This window comes from Sphaeramia orbicularis, chromosome 17, assembly GCF_902148855.1.
Source record: "Sphaeramia orbicularis chromosome 17, fSphaOr1.1, whole genome shotgun sequence".
In the NCBI taxonomy this organism is placed as follows: Eukaryota; Metazoa; Chordata; class Actinopteri; order Kurtiformes; family Apogonidae; genus Sphaeramia; species Sphaeramia orbicularis.
In genome coordinates, this window is record NC_043973.1 from 45451791 (window position 1) to 45479118 (window position 27328).

The 27328-nt window shown below is 36.8% G+C and overlaps 1 protein-coding gene across 1 annotated transcript in view; it reads left to right on the top strand.

Annotated features, from left to right (window-relative positions):
• The first annotated feature begins 365 nt into the window (after positions 1–365).
• LOC115436667 (cysteine-rich secretory protein LCCL domain-containing 1) overlaps positions 366–27328 on the top strand; it is a 43122-nt gene continuing 16159 nt past the window's right edge. The window contains 3 exon segments of the mRNA XM_075353525.1: positions 366–740; positions 19001–19119; positions 25413–25545. Coding sequence (XP_075209640.1) covers positions 396–740; positions 19001–19119; positions 25413–25545 — 597 coding nt within the window. The 5' untranslated portion in view covers positions 366–395.

Below are 27328 nucleotides of genomic sequence, written 5' to 3' on the forward strand. Positions count from 1 at the left end.
ATACAGCTGTGAAACTCATAGCTGGTTCTTAGGAGGTTAAATGCCTATATTGGAAACATCATGATGCAACAGTTTTTCAGATGCTTTTTTTTTAATGGAATGTCTTTTGCCGTGCACTTATTTTTTTAGTTGTTTTTTTACATTTTTTTTTTAAATTTAATTTACTTTATTTATTTTTTATATAAAGCTGTGAAACTCATAGCTGGGTCTTTGGAGGTTAAACTGAAACAGAAACAGGGCTCAAAGTGAACCTGGTCTACTTAAAATTAGATATCACAGAGGGGATAGAATTCTAAGGACCTTCCTTAAAATACCATTAAACCTGGTTTTTGGTTCCTTTTTTATAGTAAATGTAAATACTCATGCCTTCTTTTAATTCTATTCTATGTAAGTGTATGTTTCTGCATCATATTCCAGGGGTTCATACTTCCAGCTGCACTTATCCAGCATCAGCGTTTGGCATTTCCTCCACCATGAAGCAGCCTCTTCCTGTGCACGGCTGGCTCGGATTGGCCGGTCTGCTCCTGTGTTTGACCCAGACCGTCCTCTCGGCGGTCCTCACCAACTCCACCAGGCTGGAGTCCATCCTGGATCAGTACAGGGACAAGGACGAGGAGTGGTGGAAGGCCAGGTCGAGAGGGAGGAGAGCCATCAGCGAAGGAGACATGCACCTCATCCTGGACCTGCACAACAAGCTGCGAGGACAGGTCCACCCTCCAGCTGCCAACATGGAGTACATGGTAAGAACAAAGCACAGCCGCTGCAGCTCTGAGGGATTCACTTCATGGGAGTTTCATTACCTCCACCAGGAGCTATTGTGATCACTTTGCTTTGTTTGTTTGTGTGCTTCTTTGTTAGCAACTTTACGGGAAAACTATTCCAACCATCTTTACCAAATTGTACCCACAGATAGGCCTAGGCCCTGGGACCAACCCATTAAATTTTGGGCCAAGTAGGCCAAAGTTCAAGGTCACAGCAAGGTCACAAAATCTACAATTTTCCTATCTCTCATCTTTGAGCAATTTTCGAAAATTCAAAACGACGCCGATTAGCCTCCAATTTGATCCACCTGTAGCTCATAACAATATGTTGAATCTGGCACAAAATTGTCCACATCCACTGTGGAATGTGGACTCTGTGGACATTTACATGTAACACTGAAAATCCCATTTACGACACATTTTTCATTATAACTCAACAAATATTGATTGGAATTTAATAGAATTGGACATACACATGACTGGTGCCAAGCTTCAACTTGTTCTGCTGTATGGAACAACCTGGAAACTGTTTAATTTAAAAAGAAATAGTCGATCCACACATGCACTGTTTGGGGTGCTTGGCGGAGGTTTGCGTTCTCTGAACACTTGTTTAGTTTGTATTTAGTTGTACAAGTGCATTCAGTTCTTCTTATATTGAGTCAATTTTACTTTTGATTCACTTTGGTAGTGTCTGTATTTTACTTATTTATACAGTCACGGACCAAACTTGTAACACTCTTTGGATTAATGTGATTTATTTACTGTATAAAAATGCTTTGAATCATTCTTCAGCGTTCATCACAAATGCAGGGAAATAAAATCAACCAAAACCTGAAGCAGATATGCTTCTGAAAACCTTTGACCACAACTATATAAGGTAAAAAAGTTGGATAAAATAAGAAATTACTTCAAATATGAATCACAAAACCATTGTTTTTTTAAAGGTCATATATTTCAGTTCTACAAAGCAACAAAGTTGATTTTATCTTTTATTTTAGGTTGTGTTGCATTGTTTAGTGTCATTTTTCATATTGTCACTTCACTAAAATATATTGCCTAATTTTTTTTGACAAAAATGACTTTTTTTTGCCAAAATCATCAAATACTCAAATTTTGTGTTTCCTGAAAAATCAGAAAAAAAACTACTTAAGCAATTATTATAGGAAGGTAAAGATGTAGTGTTGCTGTTTTAGTTTTAGTCTTAATGTTCATTTGCTCTAATCTAAACTGTTAACCACATATATGTGTGTGTTTATGTATAATCTCACTAAAATAATTCTTCATGTCAGTTTTTTGGGACAAAAGAGTTTTTTCGCCTAAATCATCAAATACTCAACTTTTGTGTTTCCTGAAAAATCTGAAAAACCTACTTAGGCAATTATTATGAGAAGGTGAAGATGTAGTTTTGGTGTTTTAGTTTTAGTCTTGATATTCATTCGCTCTAACCCTAGAATAAACCTTTGGCCACAGCTATATAAGCTAAAAAAAGTTGGATAAAACCATAAATTACATCAAATATGAAGTACAAAGTTGATTTTATCTTATATTTTAGTTTGTGTTGCATTGTTTAGTGTAATCTTTTATGTATAATCTCACTAAAATAATTGCCTATGTCTTTGTTTTTGGGGAGGGGGGGCAAAAATGACTTTTTGCCTAAATCATCAAATACTCAAGTTTTGTGTTTCCTGAAAAATCTCAAAAAAACTACTTTGGCAATTATTATAAGAAGGTGATGATGTAGTTTTGCTGTTTTAGTTTTAGTCTTAACGTCCATTCGCTCTAACCCTAGAATAAACCTGCCTCCACTTGTGTTATTTAAGCTGATAAACAGGATGTGGATTTGAACAACATGTGTTTTTGTGCATGAAGAAACTACTCTCTGCGATTGAGTCTCTGAAATTTAAAACCTTGGCTCCTCTTTGACCAAAATCAGCTGAAGAAAGTCAAATAAGTCAGAAAAAGAAAAGATTTGATCAGTTAGAAGTCGAAGCCACCGTTTGAGTAGCTCCGGCTCCGGCCTCACGTTCGCCCGCCCTCGCTGACCCTGGCCCGAAGCCAGCGTTCACCCCCGCAGTGTTGTCCTGCCCTTTACCTCAACCACCCCCCCCTCCCCTCACCCTCCCCTCACCCTCCCCTCCCCTCCCTCCCTTCCTGCCCTCCGTCTCCCACTCCATCACTCCATGTCTCCTCCTCCTGCCTCGCTCCTTGGCTTTCTCGATCCTCACAAGCTTCCCCTCAGGCTTTTTCTTCACCCTGCTCCACTTTCACCCCCCCCCAACCCCCCCCCCCCCATCCTTTGCAGCTCACTCAAACCCTGGCAGAGGCCAATGTTATCTTTTATTTGATCCTCCACGCATCTCATTTTGGGTGCCACAGCGGTGAATCTATTTCAAACATGTTGAGCCTCAGCGTTTGAAGTGCGGGGTACAGTAGTGTAAATGTATGTTATGTACACTAATCCAGTGTTTCTTCAGTGAGGGATACTATTACTGATGATAATGATGTGGTAAGGCAGGGAACTGATGAGGGCCAACTATTTGGATTTCAGATTGCAGGACTTGGAGGCCAAAGGGACTGCACTTCACTGTAGATTTGACAAAGCTGTTCCGCAGCGCTGTGTTTGTTCATCTAAAACACATGTGTCAAACATGCGGCCCAGGGGCCAAAACCGGCCCGCTAAAGACTCCAATCCGGCCCTGGGACAAATTTGTGAAATGCAAAAACTACACGGAAGATATTAACATTCAAGGATGTTAAAATCATTTTAGGTCCATTCAATCTAAAGTGGGTCAGACCAGTAAAATACTATCATAATAACCTATAAATAATGAAAACTATTTTTTTTCCCCCTTTGGTTTAGTGCAAAAACAGAAAAATTACACAAGTGTTTATATTTACAGAGTAGCCTTTCACAAAAAATGTGAATAACCTGAACAAAAATGTCTTAAGTATGTGGAATTTTAACAATATTCTGCCTGTTATTCAATGTTTTGTGTATTTGTAGATCTGTAAGTTGTGATTCACATCTATAAATGACAAAACTAAGGCATAAATATTGTTAAAATTGCAATTATTTTCTTAAGAATTTTCAGGTTCATATTTGTTGATGTTACGTTTAAGTGCAGCTCGTACATGTAAACATTTTCATTAAGGAATTTTGCTTTTTTCACTCAAAAACATAGAGAAAACATTGGAGTTGACATTATTTATCAGTTCTTATCCTATTATTTATATTATTTCACTGGTCTGGCCCACTTTAGATCATATTAGGCTGAATGTGGCCCCTGAACTAAAATGAGTTTGACACCTCTGATCTAAAACAACAGTAGCTGCTTTTTCTGAGACCTCTTTAAAGGCGCTAAATGTAGCATTAACACCTTTTAATATTAAAGATAACCTGAAATCATCGTAGGGGAATAAACAGAACTAGAAAAGTACCGTACTTTCCGGACTATAAGCCGCTACTTTTTTCTCGTTTTGAACCCTGCGGCTTATACAGCGATGCAGCTCGAGTATAGATTTATACGGGCTAACGGCCACCAGGGGCGATCTAGCAGGAAGAACAAAAGTGAGACAGACAGGTGGAAGAGGTGATGCGGAGAGGAGAAGCTTTAATCTTAACTTTTAACAATCATTTTGAGTGTCATGCACAAATGCTCATCATGGAAAACACACGAAGAAATGCATATGATGCAGCTTTGAAGTTAAAACCAATGGATGCGTCTGTCTAAGAAGGAAATAGAGCTGCAGCACGGAAGTGCCATTGAGCAACAACGGAGGAGAGACTGAGAAGGTGTGTGACAGAGCTGAGGCTGTTCAACTCCGACACTGAAGAAGACGAGTGCAGTGGTTTAATGAGCAGAAGGAAGATGAAGCTACAGATCAATGACTTTTCTGGGTTTTTTAAAAAGCCATTTTACTGCCGTGTTACAGGCACTGTTTGGGAAAAAAGCAGTGAAGGTATGGAAATAAATGTTTAAATAATCTTTCTGTTTAACATCTTTCTGTGTAAACTTCTCATGTCACAACGTGGACACCTGTGGCTTATAGTCAAGTGTAGCTTATATTTCGGTGTGCCTCGGAAAGCACAGACCTCCGCCAAGGTAGATCAGTCCTCCCAGCCCCCCCTCCCGATCACCACCAAAATTGAATCATTTGTTCTTCGCGCCAGCATCAACATTTCCTGAAAATTTTATCAAAATCCGTCCATAACTTTTTGAGTTATCTTGCTAACAGACAAACAAACAAACTAGAAAAGTACTCGGAGAGCGCAGACCTCTGCCAAAGCAGATCTGTCGCCCCCCCCCCCCCCCCCCCCCCCCCCCATCACCACCAAAATTTAATCATTTGTTCCTTGTGCCAGTATCAACATTTCCAGAAAATTTCATGAAAATCCATCCATAACTTTTTGAGTTATCTTGCTAACTCACCAACAAACAAACCCTGGCAAAAACATAACCTCCTTGGCGGAGGTAACAAACAAACTAGAAAAGCACTCAGGGAGCTCAGACCTCCACCAAGGCAGATCAGTCCCCCCCACCACCACCACGACCCCCACCAAAATTTTTTATTTGCTCCTTGTGCCAGTGTCAACATTTCCTGAAAATTCCATCCAAATCTGTCCATAACTTTTTGAGTGATATTGCTAACAGACAAACAAACAAAAAATCTGCCCCCCCCCCCCCCCCCATCGGCACCAAAATTTAATCATTTGTTCGTTTTGCCAGTATCAACATTTCTTGAAAATTTCATCAAAATCCATCCATAACTTTTTGAGTTATCTTGCTAACAGACAAACAAACAGACAGACAGACAGACAAACCCCGATGAAAACATAACCTCTTCTGTTCCTTGGCGGAGGTAAAAAAGATATGAACTGAATTTATTTACAGTGATGGGTCAGGGATTTATGTGAACACTAGAGGGAGTAGTGAGTCACTCACAGGGTTGTATTACCAAAGCATCAGAAAGTGACCAGATGGGATGAGATCCATTAAGAAACAACTTTCAGAGCAGTGTTTTTCAACCTTGGGGTCGGGACCCCACGTGGGGTCACCTGGAATTCAAATGGGGTCGCCGGAAATTTCTAGTAATTGATAAAAAAAAATGAAAAAATTACTAATAAAAAATATGTGGAGAGATTGGAGAGTCTGTAGCAGGTTTATCCGGAAATGGCTGGGCGTCCCTCCAGCTTTCAGCTCAGTCAACTTATACAGCAAGTCATCAGTACTCCAGTTACCATGCTCCTCTGTCATCGAAGAATTTAAGGCCACCAAAGCAAGGGCAGCGTGCACGCTTTTAATCTCCAGGGACGCAAAAGTTAGGCATGCAAGCTCTGCCATTAATTGCGGCAGGAAGTGGAAACCCCTTGAAGCGGTGAAGGAAGCAGAAGCCTACTGGAGGCATCAAGAAATCGTGGGCACTGTGTGTCGGGGACGGCTAGGGCTTGGCAACTACAGCGCCAAGAGCTGGTCAAAAAGCAACAGACAAGGCAGAAGGGACTTGGTGGTGCAAAGGGTGCGGGAGACAGCTGAAGAAGACCGTCGAATTAAAGCGGCGGGGCTGGGTTCCCAGGCACGCTGGACGCAGTGGGAAGAGGCGCTCGAGAGACCACTGTCTTGGAGAGAGCTCTGGATTACTGACCAAGGCAAGCTGAACTTCCTGCTGCGTGCTGTGGCTGATCTCCTACCCACACCAAGCAATCTGAAGATCTGGGGCAAGGAGCAAGAAGCATCCTGTAGTCAGTGTGGCGCCAACCTCTGCACGCTGAACCACATTCTGACCAGCTGCCCAAAAGCTCTTGCAGACGGGCGCTATAGGTGGAGACATGACAAAGTCCTCACTGAGGTCGCCAAGTGGGTCGAACTGCAGAGAAACATTACCAACAAACAGCCACCAGCACCACCAAGGGTCATAAGCTTCCATCCAGAGGGCAGTAAGGTCCCGAAGGGAAGAAGATCTTACAGTCTACCATCTATTCTACACCGCGCAACGGATTGGGAGTTGCACGTGGACCTCAAGAAGAAGCTGGTCTTTCCTCAGGAGGTAGTGGCAACTACTCTCCGACTGGATATGATCCTTCTTTCTAAGCGCTCAAAGTCCATCATTCTAGCCGAACTCACTGTTCCCTGGGAAGACAGGCTAGCCATATCTCACCAGGCAAAGAAGGCTAAGTACCAGGACATAGTGGAAGAGGTGACCCTCGCGGGGTGGCATGCCACCCTCTACCCAGTCGAGGTCGGCGCTCGGGGTTTTCCCGCCACATCTATGCGCAGTTTTCTGCAGAAGATTGGGCTTAATCCCAAGCAACTGCAGAAGGCCATCAGGGAGATAGCCACAGTAGCCGAAACCAGTTCTAGGTGGCTGTGGCTGTCAAGGGATCGTAGCTGGACCCCTTCTGCAGGTGAAGGCTAACTCAGCCTTTGCTGCCCCACTCAGGAGAGGTGTACAGGTTAAGGGGCGAAACACCTGTGACCCTGAGATACCTGCTGAGGATGCAGAAGGGGTCCCTTGGAACACCGCTACACACCGCCAGCTCGAACCACAACATCCTTAGTTGCTACTCCAGTCTTTGCTTGTAGCAAAGCACCTTCGGTGTTTACTTTATCTTAATATGTGGTGAGTTGACAGAGACAATCCCAGTCCATAACAGACATGACAAACTGTGAGTCTGAAACTGCAGCACTGTGGTTCTGTTTATCTGTCAGATGTTCATTGTGGTCGGTTTCAGATGCTGCAGCTCTTTCATAATTCATAGTTTGAGTTCTTGTTTGTTCAGTATTAATTTATCAGCCTTGTGAATCCAAGCTGGACTGACTGTACATACAGTATCCTGACCAAGGAAAATCAAATTCTCACTTTGTGCAGTAATCTACACCTGGCTTTTCTGCCTCCGTCCAGAATAATATACATTATATAGACTAAATGTGGTCTAAAATTAGCATTTATTTGCAGCATAGTATAGCAAACTATTACATGATCAAAAACAAATTAATTTTAGCAAAAAAACAAAACAAAACTACCTATGCAACATATATAAGCTCAGTCAGACCCCCTCCCCCCCTACTAACTTGACTTTTCTTAAGGTATTACTTCACAAATAAAACAGTGCCAGAGGACTATGGGTAATTTGGCCCACTGCTCAGCGCTATGGCCACAAAACTGAATCACTGTTGTGGATAATTTAGGATTCTAACTGTTTTCTGTCTCCATAAACTGATGACAAAACATCATAAAAACACTGTCTTTACTAAAAATATCTCATGTGACCGGAAAAACATATCAACAAGTAATTTAGTACGAGAAACAAACAGGTTGCATTTTGGATTTTTGTAGACTATGAAATGTTTCCAGAGGAATAATCTCGATTTAAGTATTTTTCAATATACATTATATAAACTAAATGTTGTCTAAAATTAACGTTTATTTGCAATGTAGTATAGCAAACTATTACATGATCAAAAACAAATTAATTTTAGCAAACAAAATGTCTCCATTTTGGGGTCACCAGAAATTTGTGATATTAACCCTTTCATGCATGAATTATGAGAACCTTAGTCAAGATTTTTTTTTTTCTGGAGTGTTTTTATACCACCTTAAGCATAAAAAAATTGCGATCGAGTTTTTTTTTTTTTCATGGAGTTACAAAAATGTCCATGCATTTAATTTTTTAAGTAAAGAAACATGTATTTAAAACCCAATATCAGAAAGTAAAATGAAAACAATGAAATAAAAACATTTTTAAGGCTGCTAATTTGATGTTTTCTCACATTTTAACAAACTCTAATGCAAGTTATTACCTCATAATATACAAAAAAACAACTCTTTTTGTCTAACAAATAACTGATTTACATTTAAACATGTTACTGCAGATCAGGTTTATCAAGAACAGCAAAGTTACAGTAATGGTATGAATTGCAGTGTATTATGGGATGTTGCATAAGTGTCCACTGTGTTGGCTGATATGGAACTAAAACAACAAAACCTATAAATATACAAGAGAACAGCTGGAGAATAACTGTCCACTGTAGTGACCACAATGCATGAAAGGGTTAAAATGGGGTCACGAGCCAAAAAAGGTTGGGAACCACTGACATAGCATAAAATAAAACATGTCTTTTGTTTTATTCTTTAATCTTTTTGTTGTTTCTTCTTTCTGTAAACCTGCACATCTTACACTTGCCTTTGCAGCTGAGGTGGTCCTGGCAGATGGCTGGAAACAGGCCTGTATTTTGGAAACTTAATACTCTACGGAATGCTAAAGTTGTTAGTTGTTACTCTGACCTCTCTCCAGAGTCAGGCGGGCAGTCTATCTTCCATTTTTCTGGATAATTAAAGGTGAAGAATAACAGGAACATGGAGAGAATAATGAGCTGGCAAAGACAATTACTGTCCGCTGGAGATTTTTTTTTTTTTGCACTGAAAGCATGAATTTCTTTATAGCCTGTGGAGGTAGTCGCTCATGTTGTGCACAGGTGGAGGTTTTTTAGGGTTCACTTCAGGATCCCTAAAGCATATGATAGTCTTACATACTCACCTAAAGACAAACAGCAGGTACAAGCTTGGTGTCAGACAGCGGAGGCACCGATAAATCGTGTAAATAAGGATAATCATACAAGCTCCAAGGCTGCAGAAAGACACTAACGCTGTTGTTCTTGGCTCTACATAATGTCAGCTTGAAAGACCTCTATGCACGTGGCAAATCAAATCTCTGCATGAAGTGTGTGTGCTTGTCAGATCAGTTTAGCATTTGAGCCACAAAAATTATTGGATGCCGCTGCTGTTATTTTAACATGTGGAAGCAGGAGGGGGATAAGGATTCAGAGCTCATTTGATAACGTTACACACACTGAAGAATGCGATTAAAGTTATGAGCCAGGGACAAGGTTAAAATAGTTTTGGATTTTTCATTATAGTTTAATTTAGTTTTGACTTTTTTTTTTCTCTAATTCAGTTTGTTTTAATTAGTTTTTAGAGCAGGTTTGCTAGTTTTTATTTTCATTTTTTTCTAAATGCTTAGTTTTAGTTTATTTATATCTTTTCTCTTCTTCGCCGTCGTATTCAAATAAATCCCAGACAGGACTCTGCTGCTTTCTCCCAACTTTAGTCTCCATGTTTCCAGGTAGAGTGAGGACCAAAAGACGACTCTAAACCACAAGCGACGACAAGTGACGGACCGTGAATTACCGTATGGTGCTGCTAGCTAAAATTGCTAGAGCGAATTCGTATCAATCTGACATTGACAAATACGAAAACGAAGGGAATTTTATCCATAATTTTTATCCGTTTTAGTTAGTTTCGTAACCACATGATACAGTTTCAGTTAGTTATTGTTTTTTCTTTTAATTATAATTTTTATTTGTTTCCATTTCCGGACCAAGGTTATAATAGTTTTGGATTTTTCATTATAGTTTAGTTTAATTTAGTTTTGACTTTTTTTTTCTCTAATTCAGTTTTAATTCGTTTTTAGAGCAGGTTTCCTAGTTTTTATTAGTATTAATTTTTTTCTAAATGCTTAGTTTTAGTTTTAGTTTTGTCATATCTTTTATCTTTTTTGCCGTCGTATTCAAATAAATCCCAGACAGGACTCTGCTGCTTTCTCCCAACTTTAGTCTCCATGTTTCCAGGTAGAGTGAGGACCAAAAGACGACTCTAAACCACAAGCGACGACAAGTGACGGACCGTGAAGTACCGTATGGTGCCGCTAGCTAAAATTGCTTGAGGGAAATAAATTGATTTCATATCAATCCGACATTGACAAAGATGAAAACGAAGGGAATTTTATCCATAATTTTTATCCGTTTTAGTTAGTTTTGTAAGCACACAATACAGTTTCAGTTAGTTATTGTTTTTTCTTATAATTATAGTTTTTATTTATTTCCGTTACCGAAAATGTTCTTTCAATTCTAGTTTTCATCATTTCGTTAGTTTTCGTTAATGATAATAACCTTGGTCAGGGATTGAAGTATTGTTGCTCTAGCAATGTAAGGTACATCCAAATTGTGCCGCGTTTCCACCAAGGTTATTATCGGTAACGAAAACAAAATGACTCGAGCAATTTTAGCTAGCGGCACCATACGGCACTTCACGGTCTGACACTTCTCTCCCTGCTCTACCTGGAAACATGGATACTAAGGCTGGGAGAAAGTTCTGAATGGAAGATAAAAGATATGAAAAAACTAATACTAAAACCAAACTAAAACTAAGCATTTAGAAAAAAAAACGAAAACTAATAAAAACTAGCAAACCTGCTCTAAAAACGAATTAAAACTAACGGAATTAGAGAAAAAAAAAAAAGCCAAAACTAAATAAAACTAAACTATAATGAAAAATCCAAAACTATTATAACCTTGGTTTCCACTACATGGTACCAGCTCGACTCGACTTGGCCTTTTTGCGTTTCCATTACGAAAAAGGACCTGGAATCTGGTAGCCTGTACCCGGTACTAGTTTTTTGGTATCACCTCCACCGTGCGTCTAAGACTGATGATTAATGAACCAACAGGTATTGAACAGTTTATATCAGTAGATTATTTTGGTAGATGGTGGATGTTTGAGTCATTATGGGTTAATTGTGCTTTGTAGAGTAAGTAAGAGAGGCACTAATTCAGTAAAAAAAAAAAAAAAATTGCGATAAGTGCACTACACTGGACCAAGGTTTTAATTGTTTTGGATTTTTCATTGTAGTTTAGTTTAATTTAGTTTTGACTTTTTTTTCTCTAATTCAGTTTTAATTTGTTTTTACAGCAGGTTTGCTAGTTTTTATTAGTTTAAATTTTTTTCTAAATGCTTAGTTTTAGTTTAGTTTTAGTTTTGTCATATCTTTTATCTTTTTCGCCGTCGTATTCAAATAAATCCCAGACAGGACTCTGCTGCTTTCTCCCAACTTTAGTCTCCATGTTTCCAGGTAGAGTGTGGACCAGAAGACGACTCTAAACCACAAGCGACCAGAAGTGACGGACCGTGAAGTACCGCTAGCTAAAATTGCTCGAGTGAAATAAATCGAATTCGTATCAATCCGACATTGACAAATACGAAAACGAAGGGAATTTTATCCATAATTTTTATATGTTTTAGTTAGTTTTGTAAGCACGCAATACAGTTTCAGTTATTTATCGTTTTTTCTTTTAATTATAGTTTTTTTTATTTATTTCAGTTAATGAAATGTTTTTTCAATTCTAGTTTTCGTCATTTTGTTAGTTTTCGTTAACGATAATAACCTTGGTGGAAATGCACTGGAAAAAACTAAAAATCTTATCAAGTGTATTTTTCTCATTTCTAGTCCAAATATCTCATCACACTTAACCCTTGATCGGGCAAGTGACTATTTTGGGTAATTTCCTCAAACGTTAAATATGGGGCCAATCCCGTGCCTCAGTGAGTTCCAGAAGCATGTTGTTTTATTTGCTTTTCTAAAAATATACTGTGATTCAGGCAGATTTTGTAGATGTTTTGAACCTGTAAATAGTGAATATAAGTGACCTAAACCTAAAGTCTTTGTCCAGTCCAGTGACAGATCACCATGACAGTGGATTGGTTTGTTGTACGTCCCTAAAATGAGTCCAGAGTGCTCAAACGCTAAAACATTAGTTCCACCTGCTACATGTTCTAACCTAAAGAAAAAAAAAACACCCAAGAGTGATCCCATGACCACCCTGGCAAGCCTTCACGCCCCCCCTTAGGGGACCTGAACCACAGTTTGAGAAACACTGGTTTAAGGTAAAGCAAACACTACTACTACTATGGTGAAAAGAAACCAAAATTGTCTAAAATTGTCCTTTTGTAAACAGACAGAACATGAACCTTGGTCTCAAGGCCTAACACGTTTTACAACCCTTTAGCATTTGGCGTTCAGATCAACAACAGAACGAAGAAAGAAAAAAAAAAAGAGAGAGAGAGACCGCTGCTTAGAGTCGTAATTATGTCAGATGTAAAAATGCGTCCTTTAGCAAAAATGTCAGATCTGGATACTTTTGATAATTTACTCAAGCCTTAAAGAGTGAACCGTATGAAAACAATAAAATCACCCAAATTGGAAGGGTTTAACTTTAGGACTGTAATATAATGTAGAGTAGTGTTTAGAGCAGAGAATGTGTTGGATCGGCTTCAGCTGGATGGTGTCCAGAGAACTACTGAGTCGAAATATCAGCTCTCCAATCAGACCTGAACAGTAAGCAGTGGCGTAGTGAACGGACAACAGTGAGCGTAGTGTGTAAGCGTTACTAAACATATGGAAGACATTATGTTGGTCAATCAGAGCAGTTCTAAACCCACACTGAAGCATTATCCTATTAGTCTGGATGTGTGATAGCCGGAATAGGACCAAACAGTTTGCCAACAGCAGAGCACACAGCACCTATTCTTCTACATCCCCGATGGTGTTAACACTGAGGCCCAGTTTACACGACAACGCACTATGGTGAAAACGACTAAATATTTGATCAGATGTGCCTTTTGTTTAGATGGCAACAGTGTTTTGGGGGGTTGAAAACGCAAAAAAGTGAAACCATTTTCCAGAGTCCGTTGGACCCCAAAGTCCGCTTAATTTTATCAGTATGAATGCAACCGTTCCATACTCGAGTACCGTACCTGAGTCCAGCTGAGGAGGTAGTCCTAGGTTCGAACTGTGTGGACTGTGTGGACGTAGGGATACACCAATACCACTTTTTTCCAGACCGAGTACCAGTATTGCCTCGTTTCCACTACGTGGTATCGGCTCGACTCGACTTGACTCTGCTCGGCCTTTTTTGCGTTTCCATTATGAAAAAGGACCTGGAACCTGGTACCCGGTAGGGCTGTGCAATTAATCGAAATTCAATTACGATTTCAATTATTACACGCAACGATTACAAAAATGATGTAATCGAGAAAAAACGATTATTAATTTTGAGTCGTTTTAATTCACGCGTACACAAGCTACCATGAGCTGCTCTGCCCCGCCCCCCTCTAAGCTACTCCTGCCAGCTAGCCGGCAGGTCCACCCCAAGAGGAAAGTTGTACCTAGCGGTCTGGAAAAACGGCAGGAGAATCACAGCAGAAGTGCTTGGTAAACAAAAAAGGCAAGTCAAATTCAATTGTATGGAATCACTTTGGGTTTGATGAAGAAGACGAAGAGCAAAAACACATCACGTGCAAAAAGTGTTTCGTAGTTGTGTCCGCACCGACCGCTAACACAACAAACCTTTTTAACCATCTAAAGTTTAACCACCGCCACCTTTATCATAATCTTATGAAAAACTAAAACACATAAAAACAACTTCGTCCGCAATGCAATCTTCAGTTTCCAAATCTCTTTACGCTGCAGCTCCCGTATTAACCTAACCCTAACCCGTATAACCCTAACGTACGTATTCTAGATGGCTGATGTATACAGAAGGCCTGAACTGAAACCTCACGGCACGCCACTGAATTTACTGTTTCATACTACATTGAACATACTTGAATTTATAATTTGCACTTTACGTGAGCTTTTTTTTTTGTTTTTTTTGTTTTGTTTTTTTTTTTATTGCTACAGTTCTATGGCAAGTCTATAGCAGTTTAATTCCAGTGCACTATTTATTTACAAAAGGACACATACTTGAATTTACAGTACACTTAATTGCATTAAAAGATTTTTTTGTTTCGTACAAAAGTGAACATACTTTGTTTTAGTGGTTAAAAGCTTTATTTATGTTTAAAGAGTATATTTTACATTGTTTTGCAAGAAAAAAATAAACAACTTTAAGGTTAACAAATAATCGTTTTTAATAATCATGATTTCAGTTATTGCTAAAATAATCGTGATTTTTTTTTTTTTTTTCAATAATCGAGCAGCCCTATCCGGTACTACTTTTTTGGTACCACCTCCGCCGAGGTTCCAGGACTGGGGACCAGATACTAAAACGTGATGTGTACACACTTCAGACCACTGATTGGTCAGAGAGTTGTCTGTGTGACCCGCCGTTTTACAAAAAACAGATGCGGAAGTGGACAGTAAATATAGCGGTACATTAATTCACATGATAACAGCCAGGAAACAGGCAACATGTGAAATTATTTCCCTGTGATGGACCTTTAAGTTGCCCTAGCCGCTGTAATTTACATCCAAGAGCTGTTTCAGCAATTGACACAAATCATCATGTTTTGTGACTGTACTTTGTGCTAGGAGAGAACAGGAAGAGAAGTAGAAAGGTTCTACGCAGGCGCTTAGTCTTGGTGATGGTGATGCCACCTGTCGTACATACTACATCAATAAATAGGAAATTTCTCACACTTTTGTGTGTCTGTCTGCATACAGATTTTACCCCCAAAACACACATCTAAACTTATAATTAACCCATAAAGACCCAGAGCTACTTTTGTGGCACTTCCAAAGCAGTATTTCCTCTATATTTACCCTTTCTTAAGTGATCTATCGCCATTTATTATAATATTATCCTCTGTATTTTGTGTTTTTTCAGTGAAAATCATATATTTTCCTATATTTAATTGACTGATCATGTAGATGTTCATAAAAACTCAGATTAAAGTTGAGGGTTAGTATTTGTTTATTGTTTACTGTTTATTTATTGTAATATTATTCTCTGTATTTAGCATTTTTCAGTGTAAATCATGCCTTTTCCCCTGTATTTAATTAGCAAGTAGATGTTCATGAACACTCAGAGTAAATTCAAAGGTTATTAAATCAAAAGAGAGAAAACTGAAGAAAAAGTCACTTTTTCAGTAAAATCTATCAATAATTGAACATAAACCAAGTGTGTCCATTCACCGTCATTGATCCAACTCCATGGGTTTTACTGGTGTATCGATGTTGTAGAAGATGACGGGGTTTCCACGGTAACTACGGAGCCTCTGAACGTCCAAATGGGTCATATCTGATGACCATGAAAAGATAAAAAACTGCATTTTACACCAATTATTACATGTATTGATAGGATTAGTGGATCAACAGGTATTAAACAGTTTAGATCAGTAGATGCTTTTGGTCACCAGTGGATGTTTGGGTCTTTATGGGTTAAACCTGCAAATTTCCTGAAATGGAGCCTCAATAAATATAGAAAGTCTCAAAGATGAGACCTTCTTCACGATAAAACCACTGAATTTAATGTTACAGGTCATAAAAAATTATGAAAATAAAGCTTCTTTGGAAAATATACAGTCCAAAATATGTTCTTTATTTAATTTATTTACATCTATTGATAGAATTAATGGATCAGCAGGTATTAAACAGTTCAGATCAGTAGATGGTTTAGGTTGAAGGTGGATGTTTGGGTGTTTATGGGTTAAAAGTGAGAACGCAGCTCCACTTTTGCGTTTTCGGTTCAGATCATTACCGTCTAAACGTAGCCTAAACGAACACTGCTGCGTCTGCTCCGTTCTGTACCTGTAGTCTGCGTTGTGTTTTGTTCAGAAATATGTGTGCGAGTGGTTTTCAGGTATTCGGATTGTCACGAGTCATCACACAAAACAGGTCAGGTTCTCACAGTGGAGATGTCATTAAGCCTCCAAACAGAGACTCTCTGTTTGGTAACTGTGGTAACTTAAAAAAAAAAAAAAAAAAACAGTTTTTTTTTTTTTTTCTTGAAGCTTGTTTTATGAGACCAAAACTTACTGGAAACAAGCTATGAAACACCGCAAGGAATAGTGGCACAAAGCTGCAAGCTGATGCGGTGATACTTCTCTGTTTCCCTTTTTCTTTCTCATGTACGTGTCGGTGTATAAGTGAATGAACGTGTGTGTGTGTGTGTGCGAGTTTAATAGGAGAGGCCTACTTTTGACTATAATGTGCTAAATTTGCGAGAGGCATGTGTCCAGCCACAGTCCTTTTAAAGTAAAGAGCTGGTTCATCTTTCAGGTTCACTTTGCCCCCCCCCAGTATGTTTAGTTACCTTCAGATTAGTTTGGATGGAATTTATGGTCCTTAGTTTCTTTTGATGCTGAGATATCTGAAAAATGTAATGAGCAGCAATTAAAAAGCACTTACAACTGCAGTAAGTGGCCACTTATCCCACTTAAATCACCAGGGTTATCCAGCGTGGAATTTCAGGTCTGCAAACATCTGTCGGAGGTAGGGAGAACCAGTTTGATTGAGTTAGTTGGTCATCAGAAGCAGAATTAGATGTATAGTTTTTGCAGTGCAAGAATGTTAAGCGTTAAGGAGTAAAGTAACGAGGAGATACAGACAATACAGACCCAAAAATAGAATAAAAGAGATAAAGTATATTTGTACTAGTGTTTTTATTTCACTGTTTTTACTTGTACAGCTGCTTTTATGTCTTTTTAGTCTATTCTTGTATTGTATTTTAGTCTGTCATTTTGCTTTTTATTCTTCTGTACGACACTGTTTTAATTGTACAGCTGTTTTATGTTTTTTAATCTATTCTTGTATTTTTATTTTATTTTTCCCCTGTAAGTTGCTTTGAAAAAAAGCGTCTGCCAAATGCATAAATGTAAAGTCATTGTAACTGTACTCAAAATTTTTGTTCTTTTGTCTCTTATTCTATTTTTTATTTTTGTTTTGTTTTATTTTTTTCTCCTATGTTTTGTATTATGTTTGTGTCTGAAATAAACTAAAGTAAAACTAAAATAATAACAACAAAAGCGTATCAACTAAAGAAACTTAGGCAGGGTAGACACTTAAAGATAATCAGGCTGTTTTTGTCCTGATTTTCCCCTGTCCCGACCAAGGACGGCAAAAGCTAAATTATTTTGTGTTTTCTAAGATTGTCTTATCAGATTCTCCTGTGGTCTGAGGTGTGTTAAGAGTGAATTTGTCCCCATAATCGGCACACAGGCACACACAAATACACACAGTGTCCTAAACAGTTTGTTCTCTGTCCTAAAATAAATCATTTGGTTCATTGTGTTGTCAGTGTTTCTCCTCAGTTTGTTTCAACAGAATACCAGTTTGTCCTCTTGTTAATGTTGCACTTCATGTGGAATTTTTTTGTTATTTTTAGGCAGAGTGTGAACTGACAGAACTGTGATTAGATTTGTCTTGTTTGTTCGAAACTACCTTTCGGGGAAAAAGTGCAATACTAATGTTTTAAAATACATTTAGTAATATTAACCCTCCGGTATCCCGTCCAGCAAGGCCCTTACTAAGCACTAAGTGTGCCTTTTTGGCACACTTGTGGAATAATGTCAAAAAAAATTTCACACTGTTTATTTTTAATTCTTTTACACTTTTTTCTATTTCATCAACTTGAGCCGTAAATAAAAATACCAAATACTCAATAATTGTCACATTTTTTAACCCTTTAAATGCCGTGTTTGTAATGTAAACAAACCATTTTTTTGGATGCAAAAAACACAAAAAAATATTTTTTTTGAATATTCTACATAAAAAGTGGCTCACATATTATTTGATTTTTTCATCCTGGCATATGTCAATGATTTACAGCAACACTGGTTAATTTGCATAATTATTTTTGGCGCTAGATCAAATGTTCAAAAATACTAGCATCTGTCACCAAGTGTGCCAAAAATGCACACCTATAAATCAAACTATTAAATATTGTATATTGATTTATTTTTCTGCTCTAATTTGATTTTATTTTTGTAAATCAAGGTCAGCCCTAATCATACAGATCAAACGGAAGAAATAGTGCGTTTTAGGCACACTTGGGAGACAGATGCTAGTCTGGTAATTTCTTTTGTTTACAACGTGCAAATTTTAGTTGGTGGTTCAGAATTTTAAAGATCATGCAAAAATGAACAACTTTTGAATTCTAACCTTATTTAAATTGTGAAAAATAATATGAAGTTTTTTAAAATGAAGTGCAAAGTGTGCCTAAAAGGCGCACCCGGATACTGGAGGGTTAATAACTTATTTTATTTTCTATTTGATTTGTAGCAGCAGAATTATATTACTCCTGTTTTTCTATATTCTATTGTCTCCAAAAATTGGGGGAAAAATGTTTTTAAAAAAATTCATAAATGCATTAACAGACATTTTGAGGGGTTTTCTTTCTTCCCGTACCGAACCGAAAAAACCGAACCGTGGCTTTGAAAACCGAAAACGTACCGAACCGAAAACTTTGTGTACCGTTACAGGCCTGCTAGATTGTAACCTGACATACTAAACCCTGCTGGTGCACACTCCGGTACAGTAGGTGGTATACACCTTTGAATGTTGGTTGTAATCTGCTAATTAAATGAGAAGAAGAAGAAGAAGAAGAAGAAGAAGAAATGCTACCCTTGAAACAGATAAATCTACCTGTTTAATCAATAACTGTGTGTGTTTTGTCTTTGTTCCACAGGTTTGGGATTATGATTTAGAGAGGAGTGCGGAGCATTGGGCTCATACCTGCCGATGGGAACATGGACCCAGTCACATGTTGACACAGATTGGACAAAACCTTGGAGCACACTGGGGCAGGTATGAACATGTCTACAAACTAAACTCAAAGAACTTAGATCAGTGTCAGAGCAGGGATACATTTACTCAATAATAAAAAAAAAAAATCTTCAAATCTTCCGCCTTTAGCTGCAGAGTGGTATGTTTTATATTAGGAGCTGATTCAGTGACAAAGCATTTTAACATCTTTACAAATCTTCTCCCAGTTCAGCAGGACTCCTCACCGTGGCGTGTCTTAAGATAAATGTTTCCTTTCAGACAAATGATTTACTGGTTAAAAAAAAAAAAAAAAAAAAAAAAAATTAACAATGACAAACATTTGATTTTTGTAAGATTTGTTAGGTCAGTTCATAAATTTGAGACAAAAAAAAAGGACAAAGCACTAGTTTTTATTCTTGCAGATCACAGATTATGTTGACATGTTAAAGCACCATGTATTGAATGTGTTCTACAGCTCACAGTTAACCCATAAAAACCCAAACTTCCACTGGCATCTACTGACCTAAACTGTTTAATACCTGTTGATCCATTAATTCTATCAATACATGTAAATAACTGGTGTAAAATACAGTTTGTCGTCTTTTCATGGTCATCAGATATGACCCATTTGGACGTTCAGAGGCTCCGTAGTTACCGTGGAAACCCCATCATCTTCTACAACATTGATTCACCAGTAAAAGCCATGGATTTGGATCAATGACAGTGGATGGACACACTTGTTTATTGTTCAGTTATTCATATATTTGCCTTAAAAGTCACTTATTTTTAAATTTTTGATGCAAAGTTTTGATATAATAACCTTTGAACTTACTGAGTTTTCGTGAACATCCAAATTAAATATATGAAAATACATAATTTACAGTGTAAAATGCAGAGGATAATAATATAATAAATGGTGATAAATCACTTAAGAAAGGTGAAATAGACAGAAAAATCAATTTGGGAACTGACACAAAAGTAGCACTAGGTCTATATGGGTTCATTTCTTCTGGATAAACATTAGGTGATAATATGTAAATGTTCTCGGCTTTAATTTAATATAGCGGAATGTAATTTTCATTTAGATGTTAAAGTTTTAGGATGAATTGTTTTAGTATTAAGTGGTTATTGATTTAACATAGGATTCTGTTTTATTTCAGTAATGTTAATAGTGAGTTCTTTGTAACCAGGATTTATGTAGTACTCTGTTGTCAGTAGGTTAAGCTTGTTAAGATAGGAAACGTCTGTCTGCACTAGGGATGTAACGATTACCGGTATAATGATAAACCGCGGTAAAATTGCAGACGGTTAGTATTACCATTTAAATTCTAATAATTATGATAATCGTGTTTGACATAAAAGCAGATCTTTACATAGGCGTTTTCTCCAGAAAAGTGCAGTAATCAAATATTTGAGTATAGTTTTAATTTATTACAATTTTAATTGTATATATCTAATATTTGGAACCAATATTCACTTTTAAAGTCTTTGAAAAGGTTCGTTAAGCATCTGTGTGTTATTTATGCAATAAATTATATACATTTTTCAAATCAGATTTTTTTTGTGTGTGTGTGTGTGTGTGTTTTCTGTCCTTTTATGTTTTTATAGTAGGTTAACCCTTTCATGCATAGTGGTCACTACAGTGGACAGTTCTTCTCCAGCTGTTCTCTTGTATATTCACAGCTTTTGTTGTTTTAGTTCCATATCAGCCAACACAGTGGACACTTTTGCACCATCCCATACACTGACATTCAGACCATTACTGTAACTTTGCTGTTCTAGATAAACCTGATCTGCACTAACATGTTTGAGTGTAAATCAATTGTTATTTGTAAGACAAAAAGTTTTAGTTTTTTTTTTTTGCATATTATCTGCATGAAGTGAGTAATAACTAGCATTAGAATATGTTAAAATGTGAGAAAGGAACAGATTAGCAGGATTAAAATGTTTTTATTTCACTGTTTTTATCTCACTTTCTTATATTGGGTTTTAAACACGTTTCTTTACTTCAAAAATTAAATGCATGGACATTTTTGTAACTACACTGAACAAAAATATAAACGCACCACTTTTGTTTTTGCTCCCATTTTTCATGAGCTGAACTCAAAGATCTAAAACTTTTTCTGTGTACACACAAGGTTTATTTCTCTCAAATATTGTTCACAAATCTGTCTACATTTGTGTTAGTGAACACTTCTTCTTTGCTGAGATAATCCATCCACCTCACAGGTGTGGCATATCAAGATGCTGATTAGACAGCATGATTTTTGCACAGGTGTGACTTAGGCTGGCCACAATAAAAGGCCACTCTAAAATGTGCAGTTTATCACACAGCACAATACCACAGATGTCACAAGTTTTGAGGGAATATGCAGTTGGCATGCTGACTTCAGGAATCTCCACCAGAGCTTTTGCCTGTGAATTGAATGTTCATTTCTCTACCATAAGCCATCTCCAAAGCTGTTTCAGAGAATTCATGAGGAAGACTGTGGGAGGAAAATGGTGGTCACACTAAATACTGACTGGTTTTCTGACCCCCCTGGACCACCCAATACAGTGAAAGTGCACATTTTAGAGTGGCCTTTTATTGTGGCCAGCCTAAGTCACACCTGTGCAATAATCCTGCTGTCTAATCAGCATCTTGATCTGCCACACCTGTGAGGTGGATGGATTATCTCAGCAAAGGACAAAGGAGAAGTGCTCGCTAACACAGATTTAGACAAATTTATGAACAATATTTGAGAGAAATAGGCCTTTTGTGTACATAGAAAAAGTTTTAGATCTTTGAGTTCAGCTCATGACAAATGGGAGCAAAAACAAAAGTGGTGCGTTTATATTTTTGTTCAGTGTAGATTAGGGCTGAAAGATATATCGTTATCGTATCGATATCGAGATATGAACATTCAAGATATTAATATCGAAAAAGCAACGATATAAACGATATAGATTTCCCCCATGCTCGCCCTGCATGTACAGCTCTGGAAGTCACAACAAATTTAATTTATTTGTACTTTATGTTAATGTTGATGACTGGCAGTGAGTTCTTATAAATAAAACTGCACTTTCCACATTCTTTTGTATTATAATGTTAGTATTTTTCTGAAAAATGCTTGGTTTTCACCGAACCCATAGTCATACAGGGTGGGGAAGCAAAATTTACAATGAACATTTAGTTGTTTTTTCTCAACAGGCACTACATCAATTGTTTTGAAACCAAACATATATTGATGTCATAATCATACCTAACACTATTATCCATACCTTTTCAGAAACTTTTGCCCATATGAGTAATCAGGAAAGCAAACGTCAAAGAGTGTGTGATTTGCTGAACGCACTCGTCACACCAAAGGAGATTTCAAAAATAGTTGGAGTGTCCATAAAGACTGTTTATAATGGAAAGAAGAGAATGACTATGAGCAAAACTATTACGAGAAAGTCTGGAAGATACTATTACAGAAGAATGGGAGAAGTTGTCACCCCAATATTTGAGGAACACTTGCGCAAGTTTCAGGAAGCGTGTGAAGGCAGTTATTGAGAAAGAAGGAGGACACATAGAATAAAAACATTTTCTATTATGTACATTTTCTTGTGGCAAATAAATTCTCATGACTTTCAATAAACTCATTGGTCATACACTGTCTTTCAATCCCTGCCTCAAAATATTGTAAATTTTGCTTCCCCACCCTGTATCGTATCGTATCGCTATCGAGATATCTGGCATGAATATCGAGATATGAAATTTTGTCCATATCGTTCAGCCCTAGTTTAGATGTCACTATTCAAAGACAAGGCTGGCTCAGATTTTCCAAAATACAGTAGATATGTGGGACAGATGTGGAGGCTCACCCTGCAATCTCACACACGTTTTTTCTTGTCCAGCCCTGACAAATTTTTGGTTAATTTATTTCAACACCATGTCCCAAGGTATTTTTCAAAAACTATTGACATTTCACACACATTGCTATTTTTGCTCTCCCGGATGAGTTCACCCAATACTGTGAAAAAGAGTTAGAAGTAATAGCTTTTACGTCCCTAATTGCTAAACACCACTTCCTCTTTAACTGGAAATCTACGATAGCCCCTTCCAGTACACAATGGATTAATGAGGTAATGTCTTTTTTTTAAAAGTAGGGAAATTAGATATTTGAAGCGAGAAAACTTGAACAAATTCTATAATAAATGGCAAGCGTTTATGGATTTTTTTGAGACAATATAATTCCCTTCCCCCTCCCCTCTTTTTTTTTTTTTTTTCCCTCTTTCTTTAGCCCTATCGGCCCGCCGGCGGGTCTAAAAAAATTATATTAATAGTCATCTACTACAAAAATATAATAAATCAGGACAATGAAGGATGTTTTTTTCAACTTTTGCTCAAAGTTTAGACCCTAATGTTAATAAAAGTACATCAAAAGTGTATTTTAGTGCAAACTTTAATGTTCAGATATGGTTTTTAATCTTTGTGGGGTGAAATATACGCTATTAAAAATCTCTGACACGAACAATTAATTTATGCATATCATCGTCAATCCAGCCGAAAAAAAACAGGCGAGGATAAAAAATTCGAATTTCTCTTTTAGTTTGTTACAGTTTACTCAGGCATAGTAATAGATACAATATTTTAGACAATGGGAATAGATTCTGTGAGGTCTGTAAATGTCCATAGACACCAAGAACATCCATATGAACCTTATTATTGTGAAGTCATTCTTCATTTACTTTGGGTATGTCTGTTTAGGCATTTTTCCCCCTGAAAATATGGTCAGGGTTAAACAGGTTATTTATTTATTTCTTTTCTTATGTTTATGTCACTAGTTTAATTATTTTATCCAGACAATGTCTTAGTATTCCTTTCATTGTATTGTTTGTCTGGTTTCATTGTTGTTTGTTACTAAAAAAAATATACAAATCTGAAAGTAATGGTGTTTACAAACCTGGTTAATGTTGACATCAGTGTGCCATGGTGTTGGCATGTACCCTTTGTTTTCTTGTATGCACATCAATAAAAATATGAAACAAAAAAAACAATAGTGTGTTAAAATGAATGTTAAAACACAGCGTTACCGATACCATTATACGGTGGCCCTGAAGGGCAAACCACAAAGACAAATGGCAACGCACACAAGAAAATAAATAAATAAATAAATAAATAAATAAATAAATATATATATATATATATATATATATATATATATATATATATATATATATATATATATATATATATATAACACACACACATATATATATATATATATTATATACATATCACGCAAACAAGAAAAAAAAACCACAGAAGTAAAAGAAAATCATGTTGCGATTTTCTTGTGCTTTTTTCCTTGTTTGTGTGATTTTCTTATGTGTTTTTTTTATTTGCGTAATTTTCTTTTTTGTGTTTTTTTTGTCTTGTTTGCATGATTTTCTTTTCATTACGTTTTTTTCGTTTGCGTGATTTTTTTTTTCATCTTTGCTTTTCTTGTTTACGTGATTTTCTTTTTCTTGTGTGTCTTTTTTTTTCTAGTTTGTGTGATTTTCTTTTTTTTTCTTGTTTGCGTTTTTTTCTTTCTGTGATTTTCTTTTTCTTGTGTGTTTTTTTTCTTGTGTTTTTTTTTCTTTGATTTTCTTTTTCTTGTGTGTTTTTTTTTCTTGTTTGTGTTTTTTTTCTTTGTGTGATTTTCTTTTTCTTGTGTGTTTTTTTTTTCTTGTTTGTGTTTTTTTTCTTTGTGTGATTTTCTTTTTCTTGTGTGTTTTTTTCTAGTTTGTGTGATTTTCTTTTTCTTGTGTGTTTTTTTTTCTTGTTTGTGTTTTTTTTCTTTGTGTGATTTTCTTTTTCTTGTGTTTTTTTTTTCTTTGTGTGATTTTCTTTTTCTTGTGTGTTTTTTTCTAGTTTGTGTGATTTTCTTTTTCTTGTGTGGTTTTTTTTCTAGTTTGTGTGATTTTCTTTTTCTTGTGTGTTTTTTTTCTAGTTTGTGTGATTTTCTTTTTCTTGTGTGTTTTTTTTTTCTAGTTTGTGTGATTTTCTTTTTCTTGTGTGGTTTTTTTTTCTAGTTTGTGTGATTTTCTTTTTCTTGTGTGTTTTTTTTTTCTAGTTTGTGTGATTTTCTTTTTCTTGTGTGTTTTTTTTCTAGTTTGTGTGATTTTCTTTTTCTTGTGTTTTTTTTCTAGTTTGTGTGATTTTCTTTTTCTTGTGTTTTTTTTTTCTAGTTTGTGTGATTTTCTTTTTCTTGTGTTTTTTTTCTAGTTTGTGTGATTTTCTTTTTCTTGTGTGCTTTGCGATTAGTCGTTGTGGTTTGCCCTTCAGGGCCACCGTACTATTACCATTTGTTTATCCATTACCTTAGGGACCGCCCCCCTACCTTCCACGTCCAGGCCTGGTATGATGAGGTGAGGTACTACAGCTTTCCGTACTCGCAGGAGTGTAACCCACACTGCCCGTTCAGATGTTCAGGACCCGTCTGCACTCATTACACTCAGGTAAGAGCTAATACAACACAGTCATATTGTATGTCTTAGTGGTTATAATACAAACGAGTCAAGAGGTTTTAATGTGAGGGAAAGTTCCAAGTCCAATCCACGCATGTTGGACTTTTAAGATTGGAATAAAGAATAGTTATTTTCTGTATTTATAGAGGCCAAACAGCTAAAACAACAACACAGTAGGCACAAAAATTAAATAAAAAAATAAATAAACTAAATCAGAAACTGAGGATTTATTGTCCCCTTGGAATTATAAGGTTCTGTAAGGTTCAAGGTTATTCACATATTCTTATATCAGATGGGTTATTTTCAATATTTGATGTGTATTTTGTTTGTTTTTGCATTTTTTACTTTGTTTTAAAACAGAAAGAGAAGTTCAATCTGCAAAAGAAAACTCTATCTTGGTTTTATAAGGTTCTATCTGTGAGCCAATCAGAATTTAGAAGTGACACGAGGCCACCAATCACATTGTTCAGTGGTAGGGAACAGCGGAAGGAGGCAACTTTAACCCATGAAAACCCAAACAGCCACCGGTGACACAAACCATCTACTGATATAAACTGTTTAACACCTATTGATCCACTAATCCTATCAATACATGTAAATAATTGGTTGCAAAATACGGTTTGTCATCTTTCCATGGTCATCAGATATGACCCATTTGGATGTTCAGAGGCTCTGTAGTTACCATGGAAACGTCATCATCTTCTACAACATTGATTCACCAGTAAAACCATGGAGTTGGATCAGTGACAGTGGATGGAGACACTTGAATTATGTTCAGTAAACGATAGATTTTGCTTTAAAAGTACCTTTTTCTTCAGTTTTCTCTGTTTTTTGATTTAATAACCCTGAATTTTAATCTGAGTTTTTATGAACATCTACATGATCACTGAATTCAACACAGGAAAATACCAGGTGTTCACAAAAAAAAATGCAAAACACAGAATATATTATTACAATTAATGGTGATAAATCACTTCAGAAAGGTTAAATATAGAGGAAAAAATCATTTGCGGACTATCACAAAAGTAGTATTGGGTCTTTTTGGGTTAACAGAAACTTTACTCACAACAACACTGAAAATGTCCGAAAAAAACAAACTTTCAGAAAAGTGCGGACAATGAAGGTGGACGAATTGGAGACGTCTGTGGGTTCTAAAGCCTCTGAAGATGTGGAACATGGTATTTTCTTGTCACAAATCCTCAGAAAAAACATGAGAGACTAAAATCTAAAATCAACACATAAAGCGACTGAAGAAGACAGTAAATTTTAATGTACAAAATTTTAAACAAGTCAGACCCTTCTTGACCCTACATGCTGCTAAGATGTTTTTACACTCCATGATTTTCTCTCATATTGAATACTGTAGAACTTCCTGGTCACTTGCTGCTGGCACATCCCTCAAACCCATAGAATCACTTTTTAAAAAGCCATAAAATATTTGATAAAAAAAACATTTAATTTTCACCACTGCATTGTTTTAGATAAATATAAATTTCTTAATTTTAATAATTTTGTGAATTTTAAAAATGCTTGCCTGATATATAAAGTCTTGCATGGACTTGCCCTTCTTCCCTTGACAGATTTTATCAAATCCCACTCTGTCAGTGGGATGGTCACCAGGGCCACAGCTCCAGGAGACTGTGAGGTGCCACGCAGGTGCACTACTTTTGGACAAACTGCACTTTCAGTCACTGGAACTGAATATTGGAACAGTTTACCACTCAACATAAGAGACTCACAATCATATGCCTCCTTCAAATCACAACTTAAACAT